This window comes from Neolamprologus brichardi, chromosome 13, assembly GCF_056152115.1.
Source record: "Neolamprologus brichardi isolate AB-2024 chromosome 13, ASM5615211v1, whole genome shotgun sequence".
In the NCBI taxonomy this organism is placed as follows: domain Eukaryota; kingdom Metazoa; phylum Chordata; class Actinopteri; order Cichliformes; family Cichlidae; genus Neolamprologus; species Neolamprologus brichardi.
Genome location: NC_142116.1, coordinates 14,674,372 through 14,688,584, shown reverse-complemented (window position 1 = coordinate 14,688,584; position 14,213 = coordinate 14,674,372). Strand labels below are relative to the sequence as shown.

General features: G+C 41.6%; 3 protein-coding genes across 3 annotated transcripts; 1 reads left to right on the top strand and 2 right to left on the bottom strand.

The window, feature by feature from the left end:
• Window positions 1-157: 157 nt before the first annotated feature.
• Window positions 158-4,067, bottom strand: trmt2b (tRNA methyltransferase 2B). The gene is made up of 2 exons (XM_006783821.3): window positions 2,325-4,067; window positions 158-883 (listed from the first exon to the last, which is right to left on the bottom strand). Exons 1-2 carry the CDS (start codon window positions 3,177-3,179, stop codon window positions 263-265), a joined length of 1,476 nt encoding a protein of 491 aa, XP_006783884.1. The 5' UTR covers window positions 3,180-4,067; the 3' UTR covers window positions 158-262.
• Window positions 3,369-10,304, top strand: dnajb12a (DnaJ heat shock protein family (Hsp40) member B12a). The gene is made up of 9 exons (XM_006783820.3): window positions 3,369-3,533; window positions 3,879-4,056; window positions 5,766-5,911; window positions 5,998-6,168; window positions 7,486-7,565; window positions 7,689-7,798; window positions 7,880-8,052; window positions 8,798-8,940; window positions 9,701-10,304. The coding sequence occupies exons 1-8, from the start codon at window positions 3,401-3,403 to the stop codon at window positions 8,917-8,919; spliced, it is 1,113 nt and encodes a 370-aa protein (XP_006783883.1). The 5' UTR covers window positions 3,369-3,400; the 3' UTR covers window positions 8,920-8,940; window positions 9,701-10,304.
• Window positions 10,305-12,575: 2,271 nt separating this feature from the next.
• On the bottom strand, window positions 12,576-13,893 carry LOC102783073 (DNA damage-inducible transcript 4 protein-like). The gene is made up of 2 exons (XM_006783819.3): window positions 13,645-13,893; window positions 12,576-13,402 (listed from the first exon to the last, which is right to left on the bottom strand). Exons 1-2 carry the CDS (start codon window positions 13,802-13,804, stop codon window positions 12,894-12,896), a joined length of 669 nt encoding a protein of 222 aa, XP_006783882.1. The 5' UTR covers window positions 13,805-13,893; the 3' UTR covers window positions 12,576-12,893.
• Window positions 13,894-14,213: the final 320 nt, after the last annotated feature.

Here is a 14,213-nt window from a genome sequence, read left to right as displayed (position 1 = left end):
ACTGTTGGATATTCATCTTTCTAATATTTTATAAACCAATAATTACTCCAAAACAATGGCACATTAGCTGATTAATAGTCTAAACAGTAACTTGTTGCACTGGTAGTACAGAGTCCTGAAAGCAAACAAGTGAGAACACGTGGGTCAAACATGAGTATAGGATGCGCAACGATTTATTTTATCATCTAGAATACAGTACATCATTATTCCTCTGCTTACAAGCTTTCAGGGTTAAGGCCAACCTTTGAACAAAAACTATTTGCTACCTCTCGAAAAGTATCACCACTTCACAATGAGGAGTATGTGGGAACATGTCAACGGGCACAGCCAGAGTTGGTGAAAATGCTTCTCCTGTGAGTTTCTTCTGTGAGTTAGGATCACAGCAAAGTTCCTTGAAGTTCCTCATAGCTTCTCCGTCTGGTTTACAAGAAACGTAGACCAGCCTACGGATAGCCGGTTGGTTTCGCAAAGCCCGGACAACCCTGTGGTGGAGGCCGGCTCGAGCAGGATTTACCACGACTGTAAGGCCTCTGCCTGCGAAGCTCAGCTGAGATATAAGGCCAGGAAGCACAGCTTCTGCCTTCCCAGATATAAACTCACAGTTTAACACATTATTGAGAGCTGCGTTGTGTTTAGCGTCTTCCACTGCCTGTTCTGTGAGCTCTATACCGATAATTTTGTCCACTCTGGGAGAAATAGTGATTCCCATGGCACCCGTCCCACAGCACACATCTAGAAGAGTGCCGCCGGCTTTTGTTTGCCCTCCATCCTCCTCAGTGTTTGGGACACAAAGGTCTCTCACTGTGGCATAGAGGACTTCAGCAGCTGCCTGGTTCACCTGGAAAAAGGCGTCGGCCGAGATGCGGAACTTGAAGCCCAGTATCTGAGAATCACAAGATGACAGAGGAGCAATGAAAAAAAACAATCATAAGGTAAAAACACATTAAACAGTAGCTATCCACTCTTCTCTATTGCCTACATGAATTCAATGTTTATAAGGATGGTTTTATAAGTAAAGCTAATGTTATTGTTTTATGGCAGCTGACAACCAACATGAAGGTGTTTTACTGCCACCTGCTTGGCTAAAGTAGTGGTACAAGACTCCAAAATGCAAGCCTGCAAGGGATGCAATGAAAGGGAGCAATGGCTGTACACACAAAAACACACAGTTTTATATTTTATTGCTAAGTTTGAATAATGACTCCTGTCTTTTTTAAAGAGACAGTTCCCCCTGGTGGGCCACGAAGATACTGCAGGTGGGCCACAGTAATAACAGAAGCTCAGTTTTAGTATATTCAAGTATACTAAGTTTATTACAAATGTATGAAAATATACTTATTTATATAAAAAGTGAAACAAAACTGGTAATATTAGGTGGTTAAGTTGTGATATTAGTCATTACTCTGACCTAAAGTTACAGCTCTTGTATTGACATTTCTGTCTTCGGGTCACACACCGGCCTTAACACCTTGTGTATGACTGCGTAACATTAGAAATTTATAGACAACAGTCTGTGTTGTTTATGTTATTTAATAAAGTTGTCAAGGAAATACATCTCTTTCTCTTGTATTTTAATTTGGGCGAAGATTCAGGGCTTGATGGGCTCCGTTGGATTTTCTGGTGTTTATGAGACACAGTACACTTACATTTTAGTCATACATGTTCCACTGCTTCCGTGATGTATCTTGTGGGGGGTTTTCCCAGTACTTCCACAGCTGTAAATAAGCTGAATTTCCTGCATGGCCTATTCTTAACCTCAAAAATATTATTTCTTCCCTTCTGCTTCTCCCTATTGCCTTGCTATGATAACTTTGCTATTACAAATAATGCTCATATATGCCTCATTTACATGTCCTTAGATCCATCTGTATTTATTCTAAATAGCCTTAGTATACATTACCGTGCAAAAGTCTCAAGCCAACCCTAATTTCTTCATATTTTGCTAGGAAAATATGTGCAGCGACTTACTAAAACATGCACAAACATAAACTCGTGTGGTTATAAACGTGCAAGTACTGAATGATGCGCAGCTCTGCATGAGGCAACTGACACCAGCTTTCAGTAATGTTTTTCCAATATTCTCCGATTCTTTTGTGCGGGAATGGATCATGTTAAGCCATTATATAGCCAAGAGAATAAAAGAATAACAGATTTCAAACACTTTAATTAAATTTAAGTGTTTAAACGCGCACATTTACCTATTTTTGTTTCCTATTTTGGCAGTGAATCTGAATTAAAATGTACATGAAATTATTCATGAGAGCAAGCACTTGAACAGTGTCTGTGCAGCTGGACAGGGGATTATTAAATCTCTGTGAGGTTACCTCCTCATATATGTGTGGCTGACCATACAGAAGCTGATAGGGAGATTGCTCATGGGTGCACCGAGTCATGCTGCTCTCCTGGAAGTACAGTGAATCCAGCTGACAGACCGATCCAGGACCCTGTGTGAAGTAATCCACCAGTTCCGCCTTATGGACGGCCACTTCTGCTGGGGTGAGGCTCTGTGGGTGAAAGTACACGATGGCCATGGTGCAGCCCTCTTTATTGGTCCTCACTGTGATCTCTCTCCAGTGACCCCCGGTGTGGAACAGCAGGCAGGGCTCCAGTGAGGACAGGCGGATGAAGTCTTGGTAGCACCTGGCCACCAGTTTGTGCTTCTGTGGCATGTTGAGCAGGTGGTCTCCGCTGACACAGACGATGTTCCCCTTCCTGCCTGTGCCCACATAAAATCCAACCGTCTTCGGATTGCCATCCACTCCTCTGTTGACTGAAAATGTGGACTTGTTGCGGTAGCCATCTCTCACTGGTGAGGGCAGAACAGGCAGCACAGGAAAGCTGAGTTTATCCCTGACAGGTGAGTCACCAGAAAGATGCCCAGAGAGCTGGGACAGGATCTTCTCCTGATTCTGTAGCTTGAGCTCAAGCTGCTTATCATAACTCAGCCTCCACAGAGGGGTGACCACATCTGCCAGCCTCTCCTCCCACGACACATCATCGGTCCATGAGGGTGGTTTCTTCTCCTTACCTTTCCTCCATCGCTTCTTTGATGGTGGGTTCCCCTGTTCGGTTACAATAGTGCCATTCGCTAGAAACCGCGGAAAGGTTTTCCTCAAGTAACGCAAAAGGTCACGTTTGACAAATATAACTGACTTGCTGCGTGCAGCTACCAAGGCCATTTTCTACTTTTGAAAAACTTGCTACTATGGCCGAGGGTCCTGCAGGAGGATTAGCGCATTGTAACATATAAGGTACATGGCAAAAGACTTTACCGGGTGTTCATGAAGCACATGCTGGAGGTTCAAAGAAACTCCTCTGACGTCTTATTTACCGGACAGATAAGCTTGCTGTCGACATCCCCCTGCGTCCCAGGGCAAGTAAACATTTCCGCTGTGTCGCGATGGACTCAAACAAGGACGAAGCGGAGCGGTGCATTAAAATAGCCCTAAATGCAGTCAGTAACAATCAGCCGGATAAAGCCAGAAAGTTCCTAGAGAAGGCACAACGCCTGTTTCCGACAGAGCAAGCCAAAAGTACGTCGAATAAACGCCTGTTTGGGAAGTGATTGGGGGTTTTTAAATCATGGGTGCTAGGCCGTCGCTGTGAAACCGAAGCAGCTAACGCTAGCATTAACGTTACACCAGCTGCTAGCCGACACTGGTATTTGTAGTTTTTCAGCCTAGAGTCGCGTTTCTCTAACACGTTTGGTTTCTTCAACATAGTGGACGATTAGTCGGTATTCGCAGTTTTATCCCTTATAGAGTGGTCTTCGTAGCAGCTGGGATGCTAACAAGTAGCTAACTGTGGTAGGATTAACGAGATAGGAAACGTGAACTCAGGTGGCAACCGTCGATAATGTCTCCTCTGTCTTTTCACAGACTTACTGGAGTCTTTAGCGCAGAATGGAAAGCCTCCGGAGGAGAACGGCAGTCATGTGAACGGAGAAGGACCCGCTATGAGACACCGCGGCGGCAGAGAGGAGCCCGAAGTGTCCGCACAAGCGACAGCGGACTCGGGAAAGTCCTACACAGCCGAGCAGCTGGAGGCCGTTAAAAAGTCAGTTCGCGTTTATGTGCTCCCTTTGTTGCAGTGAAAATGCTGGTAGAGCTGGCTGACGTCGATGTCACTAGACGTTTGTCAAAAAGTCAGTGTGATTATAGTGAATATACGCTACCTGACCAGTTTATTAGGTACACTTGCTGGCAAATGCAAGGATTTCAACAGCCAATGACATGGCAGCAACCTAGTGCATTTAGTTATTAAGACATGTCCAAGACGACCCCTTTAAGTGCAACCTGAGCAGGAGAATAGGGAAGACGTGTGGTTCAAGGGACTTTGAATGTGGAGTGGTTATAGGTGCCAGGCAGGCTGGTCTCAGTATTTCAGAAACTGCTGATCCGCTGAGCTTGAGTGTGATTGAGATTGGCTAGACTTCTTCCAGCAGTAACTCAAATAACCTCTCATTAAAATCAAGGTATGCTGAAGAGCATTTCTATAGGCAGAACGCATCGAACCGAAACCATCGAGGTGTCACTCCTGTCAGCTAAGAACAGCAAACTGAGGCCAAGATTCACACAGTCTCACCAAAATTGGCCAGAAGAAAATTGGTAAAAATGCTGTTTGGTGTGATGAATCTCAGCATTTGGATGGTCAAAATTTGGCATAAACTGCATGGATTTAACCTGCCTTGTATCAACAGTTCAGGCTCTTCATTGTAGTGAAATTTTGTGGGGGATATTTTTATGGCATGCTCTGGCCTCCTTCGAACCAACTGAGCATCCTTTAAATGCCACACCCTGCCTGAGTGTTGTTGCTAACCATGCCCATGCTTTTATGACCTCAGACCACAAAGCTCACATCATCTCAAAGTAGTCTCACAGTGAGTTCACTGTACTCAAATGATCGCCAGCTCTCTATCCGATAGAGCACTTTTGGGATGTGGAGAAACGGGAGAGTCACATCATGGATGTACAGCCAGCAGATCTGCAGCAACTTTGATGCTGTCATGTAAATATGGAACAAAATCATGAGGAATGTTTTCCAATACTTTGTTGAACCCATGCCGTAAAAGAATTAAGGCACCTCTGAAGGCAAAAAGACATCCCATTCAGCAAGGTGGCCCTCATAAAGTGTGCAGTGACTGTATTTCACACATCACTCAGTCCAGCAGATTTAGTTGACCAACAGGTCAACAGGTTTAGGTTTAGGATGACAAGATATCATTACTACTGGGATGTGATGACCACATTATCTAATCCATCTATATCTCATGGCTCCAGACTTATTAGTTCCTTTTATCAATGCTGACATGTTTTGTTTTTTTTACAGTTGCAAAACAGTGACGTCAAACAGACGTCTTCTACACACCCAAGTGATGTGCAAATCTGTTTCCCCCCTCTACAGAAAATTGATCTAGAATCAATAAGAGAAGTGATAAAAGTATCGGACCCATAAGCAGTGTCAGTAGTTGCACCGGTGTCAATATCAGTCCCTAAAGATGGCAAAGCAGGTAGAAATGATGGTTCATGTAAAGTTAAAGTAGTTAGATCTGAAGAGAGAGAGAGCTCAAACTGGGGATGTGAATGTTGTAAATATATATATATATTTTATTATTTGCGGAAATTAAAAAAATAAGCATCATAAAATCGACATAGTGTAAGACTCAGAGTCACATCTCTGTAGCTCTAACTACATATTGTGTTTATAGTGTTTTATTTTATTTATCATGTGTAGTCTGCTAACAATCTCTTTTTTTTTTCCTGCAGGATTAAGAGCTGTAAAGATTACTATCAAATCCTAGGAGTGGAAAAGACTGCCTCTGAGGAGGACCTTAAAAAGGCTTACAGAAAGCTCGCTCTGAAATTTCACCCAGATAAAAATCACGCACCAGGAGCCACAGAAGCATTTAAAGGTAAATGAAAAGTTATTTATGGGAAAGACATGGACACAAAGATTTAGAAAGTGCATAACGGTGGTGATCTTCTGTGTGTCTCGCAGCTATTGGTAATGCATATGCTGTTCTGAGTAACACTGAGAAACGAAGGCAGTACGACCAGTATGGCGAGGAGAGAACGCACCCGAGCAGACACAGACACCATCATGAGTTTGAAGCAGATATCTCACCCGAGGACCTCTTTAACATGTTCTTTGGTGGAGGCTTTCCAACAAGTAAGTAGAGCTCAAAGGAATAATAACATCCCAGTAAAGATGTTTGGCGTGTTTTGATACACTCTTATCAAAGCAAGCAAGGGATCTTAGAAATTCTGCACAACACGAGAGTCAGCTAGTGGTTATTACATAACCATAATATGTAATCTTCTCTCATATCTGACAATTTTACAAAGCAGCTTCCCAGATTACCTTTCTAAATGCAGAAAGATAATCACTCCAGACTGAAAGCCAGCATATTCAGCTGGTTTTAGATGCTTACATGTGTTAGAAATGAGTTGAGTTAAAAGGTTTGAAAAACTCTTGGTAATCATCGAGGAACATGTCGCCTTCACCATTGTCTGTCCTTACCACCAAAGTGTCTGTATGGAGGCAGTGAAGGAGGAACCTGCAAACCAGCTTATCGTGTGAATCTAGGCATTTGCTGACCATGCATCATTTTCATCCTCCACAACAAGAAAATGCAGGCTGACACCAGCACAAACGGACCTGGGTACATCTTTATAGCACTGCTGCTTTATCATTTAGCATATGAAGAGTTTGGAGTTTGGGGAGGTTTTTGCCTTCAGAGACCCTCCTGGGAGGGTTTTTTTTAAAAAACCAGGACAAACGTGTTCATGTTTAGTTCTCCAAAATCCCAACTGCACTGTGCTTGATGTAGATGACGCTGTGTTGAGTGGGCTGTAACAAGGAAGGGGGAGACAGCAGCATTCATGAGGAATGGGAATTGCAAAAAAGCCATCAAAGGCCACAAAGCACAGCACAAAAAGCACAAACAGCAGCTCCAGTGGACACTCGGATTCCCATCAGCTCTTTGTGTGTTGTTACTTCAGCTTGCTTACAGACCAAGAAGAGCACAAGCAAGAGTAGCCCCCAGACTGGTTGTACCACATATTTTTGACACTGCCCTCATCTGTCAACAGACGCTTTCTGCAGGTAGCGGGCTTCCATAACTGCCCGCAGACTGCCAACAAGCTACCGCTACTGATTCATCACTTCTCCATAAATGTGGTCGGGTCCTCTGTAATGTTTAGTTATGTGGTAGTTGAGATGCTTTCTCTGACTTTCTCTGTAACTGTTGCTCAAGTTGTGTTGCAGTATAATTAGGAGAGATGGTGTCATAAACACCAGACCGGTTTCACCAAATAACATGATTCCTTGGACCAATTTTTGTTAAAAATAACAGAACATCCTTCTCTGTGGTTGAGCATGAGAATGCCATAAGTGATTAGGCAGAAAGTTTGAGTATGCTTTGGACTGAATTTTACATATCCAAGAGGCGCAGTTTCATAATCGTGATGTGTTCAAATTTTGCAGGTAATGTACATGTTTACAGAAATGGAAGAATGCACTTTGCACACCATAATAGGCAAGAAAGACGAGAACAACAGAGAGATGTGAGTACAAGCTTAAACCTTGTAAGACCTTCAATACACTTGATATTTATACCACCTGATTTAGTGTCTGATCTGTGGTTAAAAACTAATCAGTCCATTATTGTTTTTTTTCTCTCTTCACAGGGAGGTCTGGCTCTGTTTGTCCAGCTGATGCCCATCTTAATACTCATCATTGTTTCAGCTCTCAGTCAGATGATGGTCACCCAGCCTCCATACAGCCTTAGCTACCGCCCGTAAGTGGTGCATTGGTTAATGAGGTTGTGCAAGTGTCTGAACATCTGTCACACCCTCAGTTATGCATTTTTCTATACCAGGTCAGCAGGACATATCCACAAAAGGCATACATCAAGCCTGAAGGTGCCTTTTTATGTGGGAGAACGTTTCAATGAGGAATATTCTGGAAATATGCTGAAGACTGTGGAGAGAAGTGTAGAAGAAGACTACATCTCCAATCTAAGAAACAACTGTTGGAAGGAGAAGCAGCAGAGTGAGTTTACAGCATTAGCTATGATTATTATTGAGTTTTACATTACTGGAGTTTAAATATTTGAAGTAATAATTTGATTCAAGATCTGATGCAAAACAAGAAGATAACTGGAAAATTTTTACATTTTTAGGGTGGAATTATTCTTTTTTTCTTCAAATTTGGCTTTAAAGATTAACTCTTATTGTTTACATTTCATTTTCTTTTCTTCATTGAATATTTTATGTCACCTTGTAGTGCTTGAGCTTGTTTGGTTAACATCCCAAGTTCTTTAAAACAACGTCCAACTGAGCAATTTAACACCAGTATAAAAAATAGATGTAGCCACCATGATGTCACCTGGAGGTCGGAGGATTCCTGTTTTGCAGCCTTGGGTTGAGCAGTTATTGCTGCCTTGGTGTTTTGAAACCGGGCACGTCCCGTGTGAAACCAAGGACACCACGACCTTGTATTATCTTTTTTAACTCCGAGTGGGATCATAGTTTACAAAATGAACTTCAGGATTTATTCAGTTAGATTTTAGCCTAGCAATTGAGGTAATCAAGTCGTCAGGAAAGTATTTACTGGGATGACAGAGCAGAACCAGACCTGGAGGAAAGCTCCCCCTGCTGGCTGTTGGGAGTTGGCTTCGCGCTTCAAACCAGGAGCCTAAATCCATATTTTATTCTATGTTTAACACTTAAGTTCTGCCTGATTTTGAACCAGTTAATGTGAATTGTACTGACAAATTCTCTTCTTGTACTTTCAGAGGAAGGCTTACTGTATCGTGCTCGTTACTTCGGGGATTCTGAGTTGTACCAGAGAGCACAGAGGATGGGGACTCCCAGCTGTTCCAGACTATCTGAGATTCAAGTCATATTGGATGGCTAGAAAACACTTCTGCACATATGGGTACGTTGCTGTCTGTGGCATACAGTATGAGTGCTACAGGATGCCGTATATGGACTGGAAAGAATTCAGAGTTTTTGCATGTTTTATCTGACACATCCCCCATTACTCCAGCCACTCAGAATGCTGTTTTAAATTTATTTTTAATATCTTACAAGAATCAGTCAGTACACCTTGTTTTTGCGTGGCTTGATAATCGAGCTGTGTCAGGGACTGATACCAGATATTCAAGAGAAGGGATGTCAAACTCAATTTACATCGCAGGCCACATACAGCCCACTTTGATCTTAAGTGGGCCGGATGAGTGACACTCTTCTTCCTGTCAGTGTAAAGGAGTTTAACTACCCCTTTATTCCCTAAGATGTCTTAATATAAGGAAAACAAGTGCAATTTAAACAATGTGTCACAGTTTTTCTGCATGGTTAAAAAAAAGCTCCTGCAGTAAATGAAAGAAATCTGTCTTTGACTGTGATTGTTTAGCCATATTGAGCTAAGGAAACATCCCTATAAATTAACTTTCCACCTTTTAAAGTAGGAACTACAATTCAAAAAGAGTGACCAGGTGTAAAGTAACAGTAGCTGGTTTGGTGAAAACATGCAAAATTATCTGTATAATTTAACCTTTCCACTCATGGTGAATGTTACTGAGTAATAGTGATAATGAATGATATTTTTAAGAAACTTAAATATATATAACATTGAAGTGATTATCCTGTCATATGAATGGCTGTATAACTGTGATTTATTCTCTTGGTTTTCTCAGGTTCGTCAGTACTTGAATCTAATTAGAAGAAATCGGTCGGAGCCCACTCAAATTTGACCACATTTCTGCAGCAAACCAAGAGAATCAAAAAATGCCTTACGTGTAGTGGGCAGCAGACCTCATCAGGGAACCTCTCTGCGCCTCGGTGTAGATTGACTTCCTGTAGAACTGTGAGAAGCTTTGAGTTCACTGCTGACATTGTCTTACTAGAATCTTTACAGTGGTGAGAGGCGGCCGGGTAGTCGTGCTGAAAAGTAAGAGCATTGTTGTCGGTACGCAAAGCTACTAAGATTAGCTTCCTCTGTCCCAATCGTTTTCTTTTTCTTAAATATTTTGAGAAACCCGATGGCCTTCTCATAGACGGATGTCTGAGCCACTCACAAGGAAAGCGTGTAATTTTTGTAGTTTTACCAATGTAAATATTCATTTTACTTTTAACAGTGCAGGGGTTATTGAAGTCATTTACATTGTTAAGTGGATTTGCTTGTAGCCTGTTGGATCATAATTACTGTAAACTGTTGCACAAATGAAAGTAAACCATATTTATTAAATTAACATGCTAAAATTGTATAAAAGTTTCTTTGAATTAAAATTGTCCAATGATTGACTGGTGCACGCCTTTTGTTTTTCATCATACATACACGTACACACACTCGCTTATGTGCTTCAATAGTAAGTCAGTTTTTGTGTCCCAAATTAAATTACACTATGTAAGTCAGGGTATAAAAGAGGGTTTCTGAGTGTGCCTAAATGCAGCGTTCACAGGAAACTGGAATCACAGTTCAAAAGCTTTAAATTTTTAATTTTCAGTTATTTCTTCAAGTTTACAGTTTTGACGTCCTCGTTGGATTTTCTAGCTGCTTAAACTGTGTGCTGCAGTGTATGTAGTAGATATGGGGGTGAGAATGATGACCTATAGCGTCACAATATCCCCGTTTTGGTATTTGCTGTTTCTCTGGTGGCATAATGTTATTCTAGGACCATCACTGCAACTGATCAGTCATGGTGTTTGTGTCATATGTTTGTGACTTTGGTGGGAAATCTGGAAAAAATGCCACAGAAACACTTAAAAGCTGGACGTAAAAGGCCTTCGGGAGTCAGTAACCGGCCTTCAGCTGGTTGTGGTGGGTGAACGGACGAGTTTCGCTCTGGGAAAGTAGAGATTTGTGTCCTCTGTGTTTTGTGGTTTTGGTTTTGTTTTTTGTTTTTTTTAAAAAAGGAAAAAAAGTCAGTGTTAAATTTTATTTTAGACGTCTTGCTTCATTATACTTTAAGGTTTCAGTTGCACTTCGGCTAGCATTTGGAAACAACTGTGGTTTGGTTTTTTTCCATGTTTACTGTTCCTAAGAAAGCTTTTTTGGGATTTGGATGGCCTGAAGGAAAAATTCTCACATGTGTAAGAAAAGGTGACACATCTGCTTCGTGACGCATTCGCTTCATGTGAATCATCACACTTTGAACCACCGGTTTACACCTTGTCTAATGTTGGCTTTAGGTTGAGACACACACAAGATAAGTTGGTTCCAATGAGAGTTTAATTATGATGTACAGTGCTGCGTAAAAGTATTGAGCCTCTCCTCATTTCTTCATATTTTTCCAGGGAAACTGATGCAAACACACATGGAAATATGATATATATATATATATATATATATATATATATAAGCAAAAACAGTTTGTACATTTCTAACAAGCTTCAAAGTCAATTTTTGATGTGGCCACTTTTAAACCTAAACACAGCCTGAGCTCTTACCAAACTTTCTTGTCATTTCTTTAAGTAGTTCAAAGCTCTTCCTTGGTTGTTGACTGCTTTTTTGTTATGTTCTCTGTCAAAATGATCCCAAACTGCTTCAGCAAAGTTGAAGCCCAGTATCTGGGGAGGCCAATCCATGAATGATTGATGGAGTGCTCCATTGTGTGGAATAGTATGCTTTTTCTGTATTGGCGATGTGTTTGGGATCATTGTCATGCTGAAAAATGAAGTCGCTGACTGATTAATAACTAATTGAAGGTCTCTCAGGTCTTTCAGATGCTGTTCATCTGCTGCAGCTTTTTCAGGCCTGTTACTTTTCCAGATTTTTAATTTTTTTTAAGGCCACACTTCACACCACGCTGTGCTACGCCAGGAATTTGGCTAATAGCTCTTTGGGAATCATCTTGTTGTTACAAAAATACAGTTTTATGCACTTCAAACTATGGTAACTTTTTTTTTTTGTAGGTTCAACTAAAGGTTTGTCATTCTGTTAAGTGCCTTTCTTATGCTTGAACGATGTCAAAGATTTTTAGTAAACCTGGCGAGCTAATGCTTAAGACCTTTTTAAAATGTATAAAGTTGTTGGAAGCAAAATATTTTTAAAACTGATGCGTTCCTCAAGACTTTTGAATATTACTGTTGAACATTCACACATTTCCTATGATAACCGTTATCAGACAGTACTATCTCACTTTAATTTTACTGCTGTCTGCCAGTTTCCCCCCTTTCCCACTTTCTGTGATTTATGTACTTAATTATTTTGGTGTATAATGGCCAAAGGGGAGGTAGAGTCTAAAATTGATATCTTCCTTTACATTTCCCATACCATCCAAAGGGCAGAGTGGAGTCTTTGGTGGGCAGTACTGGACTCCGGGCTTCATGTTTAACACCCCTGATGTCAAGTCATTAAGTACTGACTACTCTAAGAAAACTGCAGGAAGTATCTGTTTACAGCAGTAACATAACTGAATGGTTGGTGCAAGAGAAATAAAATACAACATACTGCTGCTTTACTGTTTTGTCTCAGCACTGCAGTACATAGCATGTATGAATTTGTGTGGATATGGGACACAGCCAGATAAAACTCACACAAAAAGTTAATAAAAAAAATAATTTATTCTCTCATGTTAAAAAAAAAAATACAAAACGAGTGTCCGTTGGTATATTTAAATGTCACATACATAAGGCATTCCCTTATAGGTGTGGCTTCACATTCACAGGAATGAAACTGACCCATGTGCAAACACTAATCTTCACTGCACCCACATGAGTAGCTGCTATGAGACAAAGGTAGTTCAGTATTAACCCCGTCATACATCATCACAGACAGGTCATCATTGTTATGTCTCGACAGTGCTTTTGTTAAGACTTTGCATTAATTAGCAGCTTCGTTACAGTTTCTTTAGAGTTCAGCTTATCGGAGACAGGAGTGCTCAGCGATCAGCACTCCTCAACCAGCAGTGCGGCTGAACTGTACAGTTTCCTCTTGATAGCCCTGAAACTCGTGCTCAGCTTCAGGGTGTTGTGGTGCTTCGGAGACGGTGAGGATGTCTGTGCTGGTTTGCTACTTTTGAAGAGCTTCTGAACTTTTGGCCACAGTCCACTGGACTCCACCCTCATCACCAGTGTCACATGGAAAGTTGGGACAAGGGATGGATCTACTGCTATTTGATCCACAGTACATGGGGAGTCCTGTTCCCCCATGTCAACGCACAGGTCGATGAGTGCTCCCCTGAGACCACAAGGCTCTATCGCGGCCAAGTGGAGCAGCTCCTGGCTGATATTGTGTAGCAGGCAGTCAGGGAGCATGAGTTTGGAGCAATCCAAGCTGGTGTGCGATGCATCACTGAGACTATGTGCAATGGCAGTCACAACGTCTGCAGCCAAGGTCTCCTCCAGAGGATAGAAGAAGGAGCTGATGTCTAACTCTGACAGATCTGTCATAGATCCTGAAACAAAGGAGTAGCTACAAGTTAGTAAGGAATATATAGCAGTGTGGGATTCACCTTTCTTTTTTTAAGTTTTCTAATCATTAAACAAGGTGGAAGAAAGACTGAAAAGCATATTTTCTTTGTACTTTAAGACTTCATTCTCTCTTGTTCTCTGTTTCTCTTTCCAAAATGCATTTAAACAATCAGAAATTATACATATATATTCTTGAACAGCGTTAGTTTGATCAAATGACACTCACCAGATTCACTCCTGCAGTACTGATTGTCTGTCACCCTCTGATTGTGGCCCTTCAGCTCTGTCAGCTTGTGAAGCAAACTGCTCCAGGACAGCCGCTGTGAGCCCCTGTCCTCCGATGGAGATGGAGGAAAACTACCGTCCAGAGACTGATTGCAAGACATCCTTAAAAACAAAAAAATTAAAGTGCTATTGTATCCCCGGATGGTGGCCCCGTCCCTTGAACCAGACCAGCTGGAAGACCTCTGCAACAATGGAACAAAGCCTTAAATACCCACGAAAAGAACACCCCGCCCATCGTATTTTTCCACCAATGACGATTCAGCTCACGTCCTCAGTCCTCTGCCTTGCCTGGTAACACTGCTGATCCCTTTGATGATTAGGCAAAGCCCCCTCTGCCGGTATTGCAGCAACAGCCCGACCCCCATCCTGCATACGCGCAGAAGTTCCTGCTCTTTTTACTCTTTATTTTTTTACTGCTCTATTTGTTGGTCATTTTAAAGGTAAAGTAAAGATTGCCACACAAATCCCACTAAACGATAAAGAAAGATCAGCCCAACAGAAATTTCACAC